This window comes from Haliaeetus albicilla, chromosome 7 (genome assembly GCF_947461875.1).
Source record: "Haliaeetus albicilla chromosome 7, bHalAlb1.1, whole genome shotgun sequence".
NCBI lineage: Eukaryota > Metazoa > Chordata > Aves > Accipitriformes > Accipitridae > Haliaeetus > Haliaeetus albicilla.
The window spans coordinates 26,891,345-26,907,108 of record NC_091489.1 but is presented as its reverse complement, the minus strand read 5'-3'; the positions used below and the strand labels follow the sequence as shown (position 1 = coordinate 26,907,108).

At 38.8% G+C, this 15,764-nt stretch overlaps 1 protein-coding gene across 3 annotated transcripts in view; it reads left to right on the top strand.

The window, feature by feature from the left end:
* VPS54 (VPS54 subunit of GARP complex) overlaps positions 1 to 15,764 on the top strand; it is a 54,272-nt gene that overhangs the window by 12,144 nt on the left and 26,364 nt on the right. For all 3 annotated transcript variants that reach the window (XM_069787460.1, XM_069787461.1, XM_069787462.1), the window contains 6 exons: positions 1,298 to 1,376; positions 4,352 to 4,386; positions 5,724 to 5,855; positions 8,535 to 8,920; positions 13,486 to 13,612; positions 14,686 to 14,793. In XM_069787460.1, coding sequence (XP_069643561.1) covers positions 1,298 to 1,376; positions 4,352 to 4,386; positions 5,724 to 5,855; positions 8,535 to 8,920; positions 13,486 to 13,612; positions 14,686 to 14,793 — 867 coding nt within the window. The remainder of the gene's footprint in view (positions 1 to 1,297; positions 1,377 to 4,351; positions 4,387 to 5,723; positions 5,856 to 8,534; positions 8,921 to 13,485; positions 13,613 to 14,685; positions 14,794 to 15,764) is intronic.

Here is a 15,764-nt window from a genome sequence, read left to right as displayed (position 1 = left end):
GCAATTTTATATTTTTTTTTCATTTGTATTTCTGAATATTAAGCTCTGTACCAGGGCTTACAGTTCATATTTATTCTTTCTGATTATTAATCCTTTTTGTGTAAGGACTGTTTAATGATTGGGCTCTACAGTGCAATATAACATTTTCAGGCCTTTGGATCAAATATCAAACATGACTATGTGCTGCAAGGATTGGAGATATTTTTTTAAGAGTCTCTAATTTAAACATTTATACATGAAGTTCTTAAACTATAAATAGGCCTATTATCTCAATGATTTCTTTTGTAACAGGAAGGTTTAAGCTACATCTAAGGACACCAGGACCAGTAGGAGACTTCTACAAACTCTTAAAATACAGGTGTCAGTAAGTATGTATGTAGCTTTTTTTTTGGTTGGTTTTTGGTTTTTTGTTTTGTTTTGTTTTTTAACTGAAAGATCATGTAGAAGTCTCCCACTGTTTTCTGCTTCCTTGGTTTGTAACTTTCTTATTTTTTTGCTGGTACAGAATTGGCTGCAGGAAGTGTTACTTGTGTAAATCATAGTTAAAGTATGTGAAAGTGAATTGTCTGTAACTGAACTATTACCATTAGTTCACACATTAAACATTTAAAATGTTTAAGAGCTTATCCGTTAAAATTAGTGTGTAATGCATTGACTGCTAAATGAAAGAAGATTTTGGGAAGCGGGAACTGACCCATGATGTAGCTTCTAGCAGAGATCTAGCTAGCATCTGTGTTCTTTAGAAACGTAATTTCTCACCACTATGGTCTCTGGTGTTGTTTACACCTGTAGATAAAATTTGAAGCTCAGCATGACAAAAGATATGTGATTTCAGCAAGGTACTCGTTAGTAAGATGTGGAAGCAATTTCTAGTTTGATTTGATTTAGTTTAGCGATGAAAAAGCATCCATGTTAGTATAATTTCTGGATTAGACAGCAAACAAATGTTTGGATATGTAATTAGAATTTATCTATTGTTATATCTCATTATGTAGAGAAGTTGTTATACCTCTTTAATAACTTTTGTCTTCATTTTCTCTTGAGATGTAAAGATACAGGAAAAAAAATAGCATATCAACTACAGGTTGAAATTTTTGGTACCTTTCACCTGGACAAACATCATCTGAGCTTTTAAGAGGAAAAAAATTCTACTGTGTACTATTGTGAACTTGTCAGAATTACTTAGTGTAACGCAGTTATGTTTCACTGAAAATGTTCTGAATATTCTGTTTCAAAGAAAAAAATTCTTTTTTTTTAAGCCTCAGAATAATTTTTTAATATATTTTCTCTTTTACAGAGAGAGAAGGTTCATGAAAGATGCAAGAATATTTGTACTCCTAAAGATACCTTCGACAGGACTCTATTACACACCCATGGTACAGTCAAAGCCTTCCTTTAGTCGTTAAAAAGTAATTTCTTTTTGTATCAGTATATTCTAGCATTCAATAGTGAATGCTATAACATACTGATCATCTCCTTTACTTGCTTGAGGCTTCATGTGCAATGATAGCTACTGATGATTTCTTTGTAACAATAATTGAAAACCCAGACATGGTTGACTAGAAGTATTCATGACCATTGCTGATATTTTATAGGCCAAAATGCTTGTGATACCTGCTCTTAAACTTTTCCTTGGCGTGTTTGCATTCATGGCAGGTCATTATGTCCCTGGCAGTGTTTTCTTTAACTTCCTTTTATTTAAGATCTATTGAAACTGTCGCATCAAATTTCTAGCAGCTGTTGACTTTGCAGTGAAGAATGGCAGCACTGTGTCATTCCTGTCGCTCTGCCGTGAGGATCATGGAATGGCTGAGGTGGGAAGTGACATCTCAAGATGGTCTAGTCGAAACCACCTGCTCAAGCAGGGTCAGCTATGGGAGGACAGTGTCCGGCTGGGTTTTGAATTTATCCACGGATGGAGATTACACAACCTCTCTAGGCAATGTGTTTCAGTGTTTGACCACCCTCAGAGTAAAAGTGTTTTCTTATGTTCAGATGGAATTCTTCATGTATCACTTTCTGCCCATTGCCTCTTGTTCTGTCACTGGGCACCTCTGAGAAGAGCCTGCTCTGTCTTCTTTATACCCTCTCATCAGATATTTTAAAACATTGATAAGATCCCCCTGAGCTTTTCCAGGCTAAACAGTCTCAGCTCTCTCAGCCTCTCCTCCTATGAAAAATGCCCTGGTCTCTTAATCATCTTTGTGGCCCTTCACTGGACTCGCTCCCGTATGTCTAGGTCTGTCTTGTACTGGGAAGCTCAGAATGGGACACACTGCTCCAGATGTCTCACCAGTGCTGAGTGGAGAGGGAGGATCACCTTCCCTGAACCTGCTGGCAGTGCTCTGCTTAATGCAACCCAGGATGCTTTGCCGCAGGAGTGCACTGCTGGCTCATGGTCTGTTATCTGCCAGGACCCCAGGTCCTTCTCTACAGGGGTGCTTTCTAGCCGCTATACCCCTAGCATGTAATGGTGCCTGTTATTCCTGTCCAGCTGCAGGACTTTGCCTTTTCCTGTGTTGAACTTTGTGAAGTTCTGCTCTGGCCAGTTCTCTGCTTAATATTTCTATGATTACTGTTAGCAAAGACTACCTGACAAACTTTTTTGGTGTCCGCACCTGTAGCAAGGCTGAATTTCAAGATTTTATGGAAATGGTTCAGCTAACATGAAACTGGACAAAGGAAGGTGAGAGGCAAAATTAAAAAGACAAGCGAAAGGAAAAGAAACGCTCATAACCTGGAAGCAGCTTTTAATATTTAATTTATTTTAATATATTTTCTCAAAAACGTTAGCATAAAAGGGTTCATTTGCCAATCACTGTTTGATCAGGCTTGTCTGTATCAATGTCTACAGTTAATGCAGCAAGAAACATTCAGTAGTTTCCTCCTTTTGATTAAGTTCTTTCAATCGGCTTTCTTCCTCCTTTTCCATGCAAAAGGAAGCCCTTCTGTAGGGTTTCTCTGTGATTGGTGTTATTTTGGAATAGCCGATCCTGAATGAGTCTGTCTGTGGCACATACTGCAAAATAAAAGTTCCTTCTTCAGGCTTAGCTTAATCCATTTTGAAAGCGCCTTTTGTTTTTTAAAAAGAGAAAATTACTGTCACCAAAGTAACTGGGAGCTTCTTGGGTAGATGGACAGCTCCTGGTAGAAGCACCATTTGGTAAACTGAAAGTATTTTCTATAATTTCTTTTGTTAGCGTTGCCTGTCTTCATCTAACTCCAGCCCACAAGACTTGGCCTTTCACTTCCATAAGAGTTGGTCTTTCCAAAGATTGAGAACAGCAGGGTGATTCCTAGGTTGCCTTTTGTATTGCAATACAAATAAAGTAAGAACGAAAGAGGGAATGTGGGAGGTAATGCTGATGTAGCGCTTATCATGTTTGTCAGGGACAAGTAGACCATTCAGCTGAGGTATGGGCTTGTTGCTTTTCAATTCCTCACCTTTTTTGGCCTCCAATGTGCCTCCTCTTAATGCACACTAAGTTAATGAGTAGGAGAGGAAAAGGGGGTTTTGGCTGAACCACAAAAGTCTGAATTTGCCTTTTCTTCAAGTTCTGCTGGGGTACAACGATGCACCTCTTTTCCCATCTCAACTCTCTCATCCTCTGCAATTGTCAGGTCAGCTTACTTCAAGGGAAGGGCTGTTTCTGTGCTAGTTGCTCAGAGTGCTTGGGACTTTGTCCTGAGCCCTTGTTCATCTTTTTTGCCAACCTTTGTGCATCCATCGTCCAAGTGCTGTGCAGAAGTGATTATATGGGCAGCTTCAATTTGGAGCATTAAAATTGGGGTGATGTTAGAGGGATCTTTTACTGGCCCTTGCCAGTTGATTGAACAGTGCATTGAGGAATGTGAAGTACTAAGTAGATTGCTTTTGTATGACTAACATTTTCACTGTCAAAGCAGCCAAGTGTGAGCACCTTTGAATACTCTGAGCATGAGACCCAAACTACAAAGGACAACAGAGTGTTTGAAAGAATATTTCAGGTTGGAAGAGACTTTAGAAGGTCTTTACTGCAACTGCCATCTCAAAGCCAGCTCAGCTGTGAGGTCAGGCCAAGCTGTTCAGGGCTTTATCCAGTTGGGCCTTGAAAACCTCCGAGGATGGAGAGTACCTAGCCCCTCTGGGCAACCCGCTCCAATGCTTGATTGTCCTCATGGTGAAAAAGGTTTTCCTCGTGTTCAGTCAGAACATTTCATTTCAATTTATAATCGCTGTTCGCTGTCCGCCCCCTGTGAGGAACCTGGCATTGTTGTCTTGAAGACTTCCTCATAGGATTTAATGGTGTTCAAAGTAATTGTTTTCCATTGTTTGCTCATGAATGATTACTTGTATTTTGTTTAATTTTAGATAAATCCAGGACAGATCTGGAACAAGTACCTAAGGTATGGTTCCTGTGCACTCTAAGCTTTTATAAGGATTTCTCACATGTAGTCTTGAATATATGAATGTACTCTCTTCTTTGTAGAGATTTTATGCAAGCTGATTACTTGAACTGATTCTCAAGAGGATCTACAGTGCTCAGAATTTAAAAAGACTAAGAACAATGTGCTTTTTCTTTCTTTTTTTTTTTTTTGTCGTTTCCCACGGTCTTGATTTTTCTCTTACTTAAAGTAGAATACAAAAGTCATTACTTTTTTCATCTTTAATAGTTAAAACCTCAGAGCTCGGCAAAATTAGCCACTCCATGTTCTAGGAGGAAAGGGAAACTGAAGAGTTTGATAGAAGGTTGAATATTGCATAGTGTACAATTTAGCATTAGGTTTAACTCCTTGAATCCTTGAGCAAAGCCCTCTTGCATATATGACTGCAGCACATATGATGTGGTTTTTTTGTGACAGGTTGACAAAAGACACAACTCCAGATTCCATTTCAGTCTGAGTAATTTTTTCTAGGTACATTAAGAAGTCAGAGTGTTAATATGGGTCAGCACCTCTGTGCCAGTCATGTAGGCTGTTACTTGAATAGCTGTCACCACAATGTTTAAAGTCCAGAAAACGAGAATGTTTGAGTGTGGTGTGATGCTATAGTCTATGTTGAACCTTTTAAAATTACACTTCATAAATACCAGGAAAAGGGTACTACTGTCTGCTTGGAAGCTCAAGGTTTGTACCAGTTTTGTCAAGTAAAAATAATGTTATCGGAGAGAATTTTAGATTAGTAGTTCTCTAAGATGTGTAGTTAATGTTGCATGTTACTAACTCTTTCCGTGACCAGTGTGTTTTCTGCATTGTGCTAAAGGAGATCAGCTTGAGGCTCTGTTCCCTCCCAGGCAACACTTGCTGCACCCTGACGTCTGGCTGGATCCTCAGTCTGGTAGAAGCTATGGCCCCAGAAATGAGCAGATCAGCAGTAGGATGCCCCCGCTATTGAAGAATGTTTGCTCTGATCCTTTAGAGGACCCACATGCAGTTTAATGCTACCTATGTTTTCACATACAGGATGTTTAGATCATCTTGTGTGCTTGATAGCCTATGTAATTTTGGAGCTGTGCCTTCCACTTTTAGGAAGATAAGACTTTGTCAGATCACAGAAGGTTTTAAAGTGTAAATTGGTTGTAAGGTCTGGAATGGATTTGTTGCCTGGATAAATGAAAATTTGGTTTTTGAAAATCAACAAATAAGGTCCCTGTTAGCTTCATGAGATGGGAGGTATGTTTAACTGGGGAGGAAAATGTAGGGGCGAGGGAGGCACATTTATTTCTTTTGTTTTTCTGTTTCAGATTTTTATGAAACCAGATTTTGCCTTGGAAGATTCCTTAACATTTAATGCCGTTTTACCATGGTCTCATTTTAGTACTGCTGGTGGAAAAGGAAATCGTGATGCAGCTTCCTCCAAGTTACTTCAAGAAAAGGTACGACTTTGATACAAGATGTCGTTATCCATCACAGCTGCTAGTTACTACAAAGAAACTCCATTGCTACTGTTCTGTACTGTTTGTTGAGACATCACTGTTGTGGGCTTTGTTATCTCTCATTTTACATCAGGCTGCAGACGCTTAGTAAACAATGCAGGAAGCATCTTACTGAAAGACTACTTTTTTCCCTGCTAAATAAATCTATCTACCAAATGTGGAAAAAAGAATCTGTATATGGCTTAATAACTGGCTCTTCTTGACTGCTAAAACTTAGTGAAGCAGGTATATACTGGGAACTTCAGAGATGTGGAGCTGTTAGGGAGGAAAAGCAATTCTATGAGAAGGGAAAGCTAAAGGTTGTACACTGTTTAAGCCTATTGCTTTCTCACATCTCAGGAAAACTCCAGATTCAAGGCACTGTGGTTTCTGTACTAAAAGAAACACTAAATCCTAAGGGTTTTTTATGTCAGGAGCTTCTTCTTACCTTTTTGTTGTCATATCATCTGCACTGATCCATTTTTGCATTTCACAAGGGACTTGAGTGCATTGGACAGCATGAAAGCAGAGCTGTTTCTTTCATATTGGAAACAGAAGTCTTTACTTGGTCTTTTTTGTTGTTGTTAGTTAGTTATGTAGTCATACTGTAGAAAATCCCATAATGAATCATTTTTATGGTATGAATACCTGTAAAATGCTTATAGAAAATCTGTATCATTTGGAGTCTGTTTTCTAACTTTAATTTTCCCTCCTGTTTAACCTATTAAAGCTTCTGGGAGCTGGGGGGGGGATGGGGAGAAGAAAAAAAAAAAAAGTAGTGAGGTGCCTTGAGAAAAAATAACATGAGATCCTCTGGAAGGTGTTTCCAAATTTCCAGGAGTTAGTCTTCCTGCTCACCTGCCAGGTCAGGAGGAAAAGACAGGTTCTGCTGGAGGCTAACTTGATCCTTCATTGGGTTGTCCTCCACACCTAAAGTTGGAGGAGTGCTTCTTTGGAGTTTCTTGTGGCAGTTGCTGTCTGAAGATGAAAAAGCAGTGTCTGGCATATGCTTTAAACTCACAAAGTGTGCCTGGCAGCAGGAGGATGGATGCTCAACATGGACTTTGAGTGAAGGAGACCCAGAACCCTCTCTGATGCAGTGGAGTGAAAAGGGTTTGAATAGCTGTGAGCCACACTTCTTTGGAGAGGTGATACAAATACCTAAATAGTATAAAACAGTTCTGTTGCCTCCAAAGCGACATGCCTGACAAATTACTACACTGCTTCATATTACTGAAATGGGCCCGGATTTTTTGTTTTACTTTTTAAAGGCTCTGAACTGCACAAGGTTTACACTTGCCACGTGTAAATAGGCACTCTGCTGCCATAATTATCCTTAGCTCCAGGTGCCATTTTTCAACAGAATTTTGAAAAACCTGCCTTAGGCACACGTACTTAGGCTATTAGTGCTTTTTGGACTGCTGCTGATCTACTTGAACAATTTCCCCCTGACGTTTTTATCTTCCTTACCTCCTTCCATGTCTTGCCCTACATTGGGACTGTAAGCTCTTTAAGGCAGGTACTATCATTTTGTTCTGTTTGTTCTACCTCACTTAGCATACTGAAGGGACTTGGGCCATCTGGTTGGTACAATCACATAAATAAATGATCATAATAGCCCTTTCTCTGATTCCTATGTCCTAGTCTGTTTCAGCTTTTCCTGTGGGCTAGGTGTGTCAGCTGGTTGGTGGAGGATGTTTTTGATTAAACATATTACAAAAAAAGATGGGTTTGCATATTGTATAAATCCCCAGTGTTAAATACCTGCAGGATGAAAGTAACTGTAGGAAGGGAACGTTCTCCAGCTGATTTTGTTTCCATCTCTGGATGGGCCTTTTGAAATTCAGCATGAGGTTTGAGTGCTTGGCACCTCTTAGAAACCAGGTCATCTGAGTATTAGCATTCAGATGAGCATCCTAATGCTTCAGTCCTTTGAGTTTGCATATTCAGCATAAGCCAGAACACAGAGCTTTTACAGCTCAAATAATCAGGCCAACCCAGTGGTCTGGTAACTGGTCAACAGAGAACTTGAATTTCAGATTCTAAACATGTAGGCATACTCTGTCTCTGGGACTCCCACAGTGCCTAATAGGAACTCCAACTGGTTGGCCAAAACCAACTGCAGGCAGAGATACCCTGAGGATTTTTCTACAAAGAAGATGCTACAGCCTTTTAAATGAACAGAGCCATTCCAAAGCCATGTCATCAAGTAAAGTTGGGCCATGTCTTTAGCCACTTAGGTGACCTGAAGTACATAGCGTATTTGCATGTGTATACTGTTCTTACATGCAAGCCAGTATCCAGAGCTGTCTGCTGGTTAATGGCCATATTCTAACAGTGTCAATGCAACCGTGTGGTACAAAAGCTTGGGTATTTTAAAATTATTTGCTTTTCTGCCTTGTAATTTTCAAGCAGGAGAGGCATCAAGTCAGCCTTCCCAAAGTGATTTGGAGCTCATTTAAAAACAAATGATCAAACCACAACGGGTAGTTATTTGCTCGCTAATCTGACAAAGGTTTTTAATTTTTATTAGCAAAATTTCCTCATGATACAGTAAGACAAATACCCTGAAAGTGTATTTGCATGGTGATAAACTTGCCAAGTCATAACATCACTGTTTGTTTTTCCTCCTCTTTCTAGCTAAGCCATTATCTGGACATTGTGGAAGTCAATATTGCTCATCAGATTTCTCTGCGCTCAGAAGCATTTTTTCATGCAATGACCTCTCAGCATGAGTTGCAGGACTACCTCAGGAAAACCTCCCAGGCTGTAAAATTACTTAGAGAGAAAATCTCCAAAATTGATAAAGTAATGTGTGAAGGATCACTTCGAGTTTTAAGACTGTCACTCACCAGAAATAACTGTATAAAAGCATACAACAAACTGAAGTTAATGGCTACTGTACACCAAACACAGCCCACAGTACAGTTGCTGCTATCCACTTCTGAGTTTGTTGGAGCTTTGGACTTAATAGCAACAACACAGGAGGTGTTACAGCAAGAGCTTCAAGGCATTCACAGTTTCCGGTAGGTAACCATCTAGGAAATCAATAAAATGCAAGTAGAGCTAGAATGTGTTGAACATATTTTGTTGGTTGAAGGGATTTGTTTTATCTTTGTTAGTTCATTCCTAAAGGACATAGTACAAAAGGTACAAAATGTAAGTGTGGCATAAGCAGTGTGACTAATGCATATGCCAGAGATAATTTTTTTTTGTGGGGGTGGGGGGTGAGATTCTTTGTACTCCATTCTTGTTTACAGGTGTTATAGAGGTGCAGAGATGAGAGCCAAGCAATGCCTGGACCTTCGTCTTGCAGGGCTTGTAGCCCACAGCTGAGACATGGTTTCCATGTGGTGGTCTGCAATCCTCATGCATGCAGCACCCCAGAGATACAGTTCTTGCTACACAGCTCCACTCTGGGCCCATGGCTTTAGTGACTGACCTAGGCTTGTGGTGTTAAAAGAATATGCATGGACCATGTGTTCAATAGGTAAGCCTCCAGCCTGTGCTTGTGCTGGAAGAAGCTTTGCAAGCAAAACCCAGTGCAAAGCTATCAAACTATGGCTCAAAATGTGGCCTGAGGTTGACAACTGGTCAGATAGGATGTATTCAGCCATGTCTGCTCTTGTGGAGAGCTGTATTTACAGTGGCCAAGGGGTTCTTCCCCTTGCTCCATCCGACTCAGAAATCCAGTTCTGTGAGCTGCTGAAGTTGGAAAGGGAAGAAACAGTAGGAAGGTGCTGCCCAAGCTCCTGTTGCTACTGCTTTTTCACCCGTTTGCTACAGTTATGGGAATTAGTGAGTCCAAGGTCCTGTGCTGGCTGCTTCTGTTAACGGTGGATGCTTAGAGCTCTGCTTGGGAGATGCTGCTGCACTGGGCAAGGTCCTCTGTGATATGCAAGAGTATTAATACAGTAGAATCATTTTAGCTAATGTAGTCATATAGAGTTTAAAAGTTGTGTATGCAAAGTTGCCACTGTGGTATGATGCTAGCAGAAGTAGTGTATGTTAAGTCATCTCTGAGACTTGAATCAGCCAGTTGAGGAGCCGTATACTTAGTTTTATAAGTTGATACTGAGGGGGGGTGTTTTTTAGAGGTTATATGATTCCTGCAATGTGGTGGTTCCCAGCTTGCACAATAAAAGCATCATTGTTGCTCAGTAACTGTAAGATGAATGGTCAGAACTTTGTACGGTTACTACTCTTGTCCATCTGTTCTGCTGAACTCCTGTTCTAACACCCCTTCTACCTGGTTTGGAAAAAGACTCAAATTTTATGTAGAAAAGATCTCAGAAAAAGTCTTTTTAAAAAATAAATAAAAAAAGAAATTAAAGAGCTAATAAACTATTGGGAAGAAAGTTGTTAGAAGCTGTTAGACTTTTTCTTTTAGCTTAGATGGTCCATCTTCAGACACCTTAGTGCAGTTTTTTTTCCTCTTTACTGTTCCTGCTCTCAACCACTTGATTATGGTGCACAGCCCTTGACTGAGTCATATTTGTATTTACCTTGATAATAGTGAGTGTACTTCTACAACCCTGTGCCAACACCAATCAGAATTAGTTGTGTTTTGCAATTGAGTAGCCTATGTGCTATGTCAGCAGAGAGTGCAGTTCTGCTGTCATTGTGGTTGGTATATGTGATGTCCCAAGAATGTGCCGTTATTTTAAGATTAGTCAGATGTGGAACATATTTGCAGATAAATATTCATCTCGCCTGTAAAAAGTAATTTCTATGAATAATGCTTAGTTGGTTGCTTTGGTAGAGTTAAAAATAGTGACGTGAGTGGGAAATGTCCCCTCTGCTTTGGATATTAAAGGTTCAGAAAAGTGATTTAAATGCATCCTAAGTCATCACCCCCACCAGAGTTGCAAGTGCAGTTGAGAAGCCCAGCACAGTTGTTCCCAAGTCTCACAGTGGCCTGTGTGTATAGCATGTCTGGAGAAATAATGTGCAATGGAAAGATGGAGATATTGATAAAACTTCTCAGTAGAATGTTGTGTTTCTAAAAATAAATTAAAAAAAAAAATCTAAATTGATGGTATACAGAAATACTTCAGCTTTTTCCAAGAAATACCAAATGGATGTTCTTGCTTTGTTCTGAGCAAGAATGCTGCAATTGTCAAGTAAGTTAAATACCTGATTTATTTTAAGAAGAGATTAACTTCTAAATCAGTATCTCATTTTTCTAAATAATTAGTATCTCTTTCTTCCTAAATAATTTATCTTATTTTTTAAAAAAAAGCTTGTTGCTTTAGTGTTGTGCTTGACAGCTTGTAGAATTTGCTTTTGAACAGTTTTAAATTGAGTAATGTCACAGAATCGTTCAATATAAAGCCGTAAGAAAACTACTCAGATCATCCATATACAAAAATTTTTCTCTTCTTGTCATGCTATACACAGAAAAAAATGTAATTTGATTCTAGTTATAGCAAAAAATGAAAGCACCTTAATGGTGCTGTGAAGTAATAAATTGGTGTCTTTAATCTAGGTTAATATCCCCAGTGATTATATGTATCAGTCCTAACTGTATGATTATTGCTTGCTACTTATATAGGATAGAATTAAAGTTTTAGAGCTCTTTAACCTTTTCAAGTTCATCTTTTTAATTTTACAAAAAAACCCCCACCTTAACATTTTAACTAAATTACAAATCTGTACTGCCCATTTTTACATTGTTTTCACAGCCCTTGTTGGGGTGATGGAGATACGGTGATTTTTTTGCACAGGTATGCTGGCAAACCACACTTTTATACTTTTTTTTTAAATACAGTAGAACACAGATACTTGGAAAAATAGTTCTCATCTGTGTATTTTAAAAGAATTTTTACCCTGCAGTCATAATTTTACATCAAAGAATTGTAGTACTTAGTCATTGAAAGGACCTGATGTGTGACTGGTACCTCTTAAGAGAAGATTGCCAAGGCATTTTGCTGGAGTATGAATTAAGGTTTGACTTGTTCCTGCCTGTTTCAGCGTGGAGGGACTTTTGTTGTTGTTAGGGGCTAGAATATCTTGGGCGAAGTGGTGGCAGCAAGTGCTGGGAACTCTTATTGGACATTTCGAGAGGGTAGGTTACATTGTGTTTCAATGTAGTTAAGCGCAGTTACAGAAATAATTTGCTGAAGAGCATCCTTGTGCTTACCTAAGTCAGAGTCTTTGAGTTGTGGCTATTAGTCCTGCAGTAAGTTTTGCAACTCCAGTCATTACATTGCAAATAATAATCTTTAGGTTTTTTCTGTTGGGTTTGCTTTGAAATGTCCATAATGCAACTGGCTTGGATTTTCTAGAGGCCATTTTTGCTTAAATTAGATATTTGAAATGTGTCCACTTGGTCCATTCCAGCCAATTCTTGACCAACAGTTTCAAAAGCAGGCACATCCCTGGTCATCTTAAGAGTGAAAAAAAGAAAAAAATTAGTCTGCTTAACTCAGATCCAACAAGATTCATTCAGTTCAGCTCAGTGCTGGCCATGTGGGCTTCTGCAGGGAGGAGCTACCCTGGCATCATGCTTCCTCGCACCCTGGCACTGCCTTTGCCCTACAAGGGCTGTGAAGATGGATCCTATGGGCTTTGTAATGGTACAGCAGTGCTCCTACCAGGGAGTCCCAAGACATTTTTATTGCTCTACGCAATCTAATGGTCCAGCTACACCAGCACTGAATTAACACCAGTGAGTTATATAGGCTCATCCTCCCCATTTTTTATCCAGGTTTACCGAATATATCACAGCTTCTGTTAATTCTCATTGGCAAAGTGTCTATTTCTTTCTTCTCCACCTCCCACCCCCTCCCCCCAAAGAAAAAGTAGTCTGATTTTTACAGATATTTGGTGCTCCCAGCTGTTGGTAGCAGTTGGAAAGCCTGGAGTGTTTGGCATCTCTGAAATTCCCACTTTTAATTTTACTCTGCCAGAAGTTTCTCTAGCTGCACAACCTTTAAAGACTGGTCGACATTTCTGATGTGAGAAATTCTCTTGTGGTTCTGTATGACAACAGTCTGCAAAACATGGTTTAAAACATGCAATACAGGGAAAAAATATTTTTAATTTAGAGTAGCATACAAATGGCAAATTTGAAAACTCTTCTGTGTTCTCTGAAAGCCATCCTGTCATGTAAAGCTATTACTGTATCTCAGTCACGTGAATTAAACCTGTGACCACATTAAAAGCTCAAATGTTTGAAGTGGAAGAACTTGCAGACTGATGAACTGAGGAACTGGACGAGCAAAATAAGTACTCCTTTTTAGCACTTACACTGACAAGCACTGAGTATTCTTAGTTCTGGTTCACTTCACTGGGAAGATAGATACTCAGCACCTTCCAAAAAAAAGCCCCCAAGCCCCCCAAACCCTCACTAATTCCAATTTTTACCATCCATCAATATTCAAGTCCCTATGTTTTGCTGCAAGGTGGCAGTGCCTCTGAAAAATGCATGGTTTCAGCTGCTCTAAGAAGTGAAAGATTTGAGCCCCCCATTAAGCCAGCACTGATTGCATGGAAATTACCTGCGGGTGGTTATTTTCTTCAACTGTGAACTAATGATTCGTTTTCAGGTTGATTATTTAGCTCATATCTCAATGGCTGTTTTTCTTAGGCATCTTGGCTCACAGCTTTGTGAACTGGAAAAGCTGATAGATAAAATGATGATTGCAGAGTTTTCAACTTATGCTCGCAATGATTTAAATAGACCCCTAGAAGATGATTGCCAAATTCTAGAAGAGGTATGTCTGTTATTGAAATAAACTGTCTGATGAATATGTTTGCATCTTTAACATAATTAGTACCAACTAATTCACTTGGGTCCCTAGTAGCAACATTATAATTTTATACTATTTCTCTTCTCATCCAAGCCCCCTCCCCCCCGCTTTTTTTTGGTGCTTGATAAAATTAAATAATTGTAACTAAACTCATGGAACTGCAATCCAGTCCTACTTTATTTTTCAAAATAATCAGTTCTCTTTTCTCTGATTAAATGTATACTGAGTTCACTTCTTGAACCTCAACATGTAAGTACAATGGCAAAAGAACATGGATTCTCATATCTACTTGACTGTAAAATTTCAGTTATGCAATGAAAGCTGATAGTTGCACGTTGTTCTCATTCTGTCTCCCTATGCGTTTATGGGTGCTCGTATCAAGCATATGGTTGCCCTGAATACATGCTTCATTTGCAGTATATATGTATGTATATATATCATTCCTCTGAAGTTCATAAACATCTGAAGACTAAACTATTGTGGTTGCTTTCTAGACAGGAAAAGATTTTTCTGGATTTTGCCTGTACTGTTCTGCAGTAATTGCTAGACCCTATTAACTGTTTAGTCTTGTTTCATCTACGGGTTTCATGAAATACAGTGAATGGCAATAGCACTTAAATATTCCCATTTCTGCCCTATAGTTTCTTCCCATCTCTGCACTGCAATGTGATAGCCTCTCACTTGTGCTGGTGCAATTGTATTTAGTGTCATTCTTGCCTGGGGTAAGGTAAATTCACTAATCTTTAGAAATATCCATGTTTTTAAGCACAGGTAGATTAGCACAACTGAGGAACAGGCATGAAAGGGGCTGGGAGGAAGGGACTTGGTTAGCTGGTATTGCCACAGGGAACTTTGTATAGTTAAAGCATGGCATTAGCCTCAAGGCACTGGACTGATCTAAATACTGTTCACCATGTGTTTGATACATGAACTTACTTCTTACTGCTGTGTAATTTCTTAAAATTGTTTCTTCTCCTCACCTTGATATTTCTCGTGTGTTTTTTTCTTTTCTTTTTTTTTTTTTTTCTTCTTGATAGGAGAGACTTGTATCACTAGTATTTGGACTTTTAAAACAAAGAAAGCTAAATTTTTATGAAATATACGGAGATGAAATGATTATTACTGCAAAGAACATAATTAAACAGGTAAGCCAAACACTTCTAACATATCTGACAAGCTTGCCTCAACCCCTTACAAATTATTTTTAAGTAGAACAGCTCTGATGAAGTTTTTTGGTGGCTGATGGTCTCTCATTTAGAGCAGCTGAGCTTGCAGACACTAAGGACTTCCTGAAGCACAGAGGTCTGTGCAGAAAAGACCTGGAAGGAGTAGGTAGCATAAGTACAGCAGATCACAGCTTTCTCTGTGTAATTACTATTGTTCTGAATCCCCTGATTTTTTAGCTTAGTTTTCTTCTTTCTTTTAACACATGGCTTTCCCAAATAGTATAGTTGTGTCATAACACTCTTTCAAAAAAAAAAAAAAAAAAAAAAAGAAACAAAAAAGCAAAATCCAAAACCACACCAAAAAGGCCCTTCCCAACACTCTGAAAAATAAAATGCCCAAGTTCTTGGTGTAAATACATAAAAGAGAATAAAAAAACCTTGCCAGTTGAAACAATTGAATTCCCAACAAATGCTACAGAAAACATTGCTTACCTGAATCTTACTTAGCACAGACCTAGCATAGGCACGTGATAAAAGGTTGGAAAACATCCTTGCCTTTTTCAGAGAGCAAAGAAGGTAGAAGTGCTTGCCTGTAAAAAATATATTTAAAAAATGAATCCTTGTCCGCAATGGTGTGGTTGTTTGCCATTTAGGGTAGTGCATCTGTCTTTTCAAACCAAAAATCTTTGTAGATAAAACCAGTTAAAGCCAAAGTTCAGATGACTATTTTGGTGGAAAATGCATGGACTGGTTTGGACAACGACATGATGGGTTTTGGTTGCAAACAAAAACTTAGACTGAACTGTGAGTGTGTGTTTGGTACTTTTAATTTTACTTATCTTGTTTGTTTGCATGCATATGTGTAAGGGTTTTTTTTCTCCCCTAAAAATAGGTGATTATTTTAAGATCATGTTTTGATGTGTTATGAGCTACCTCTGATTTGTATCTCA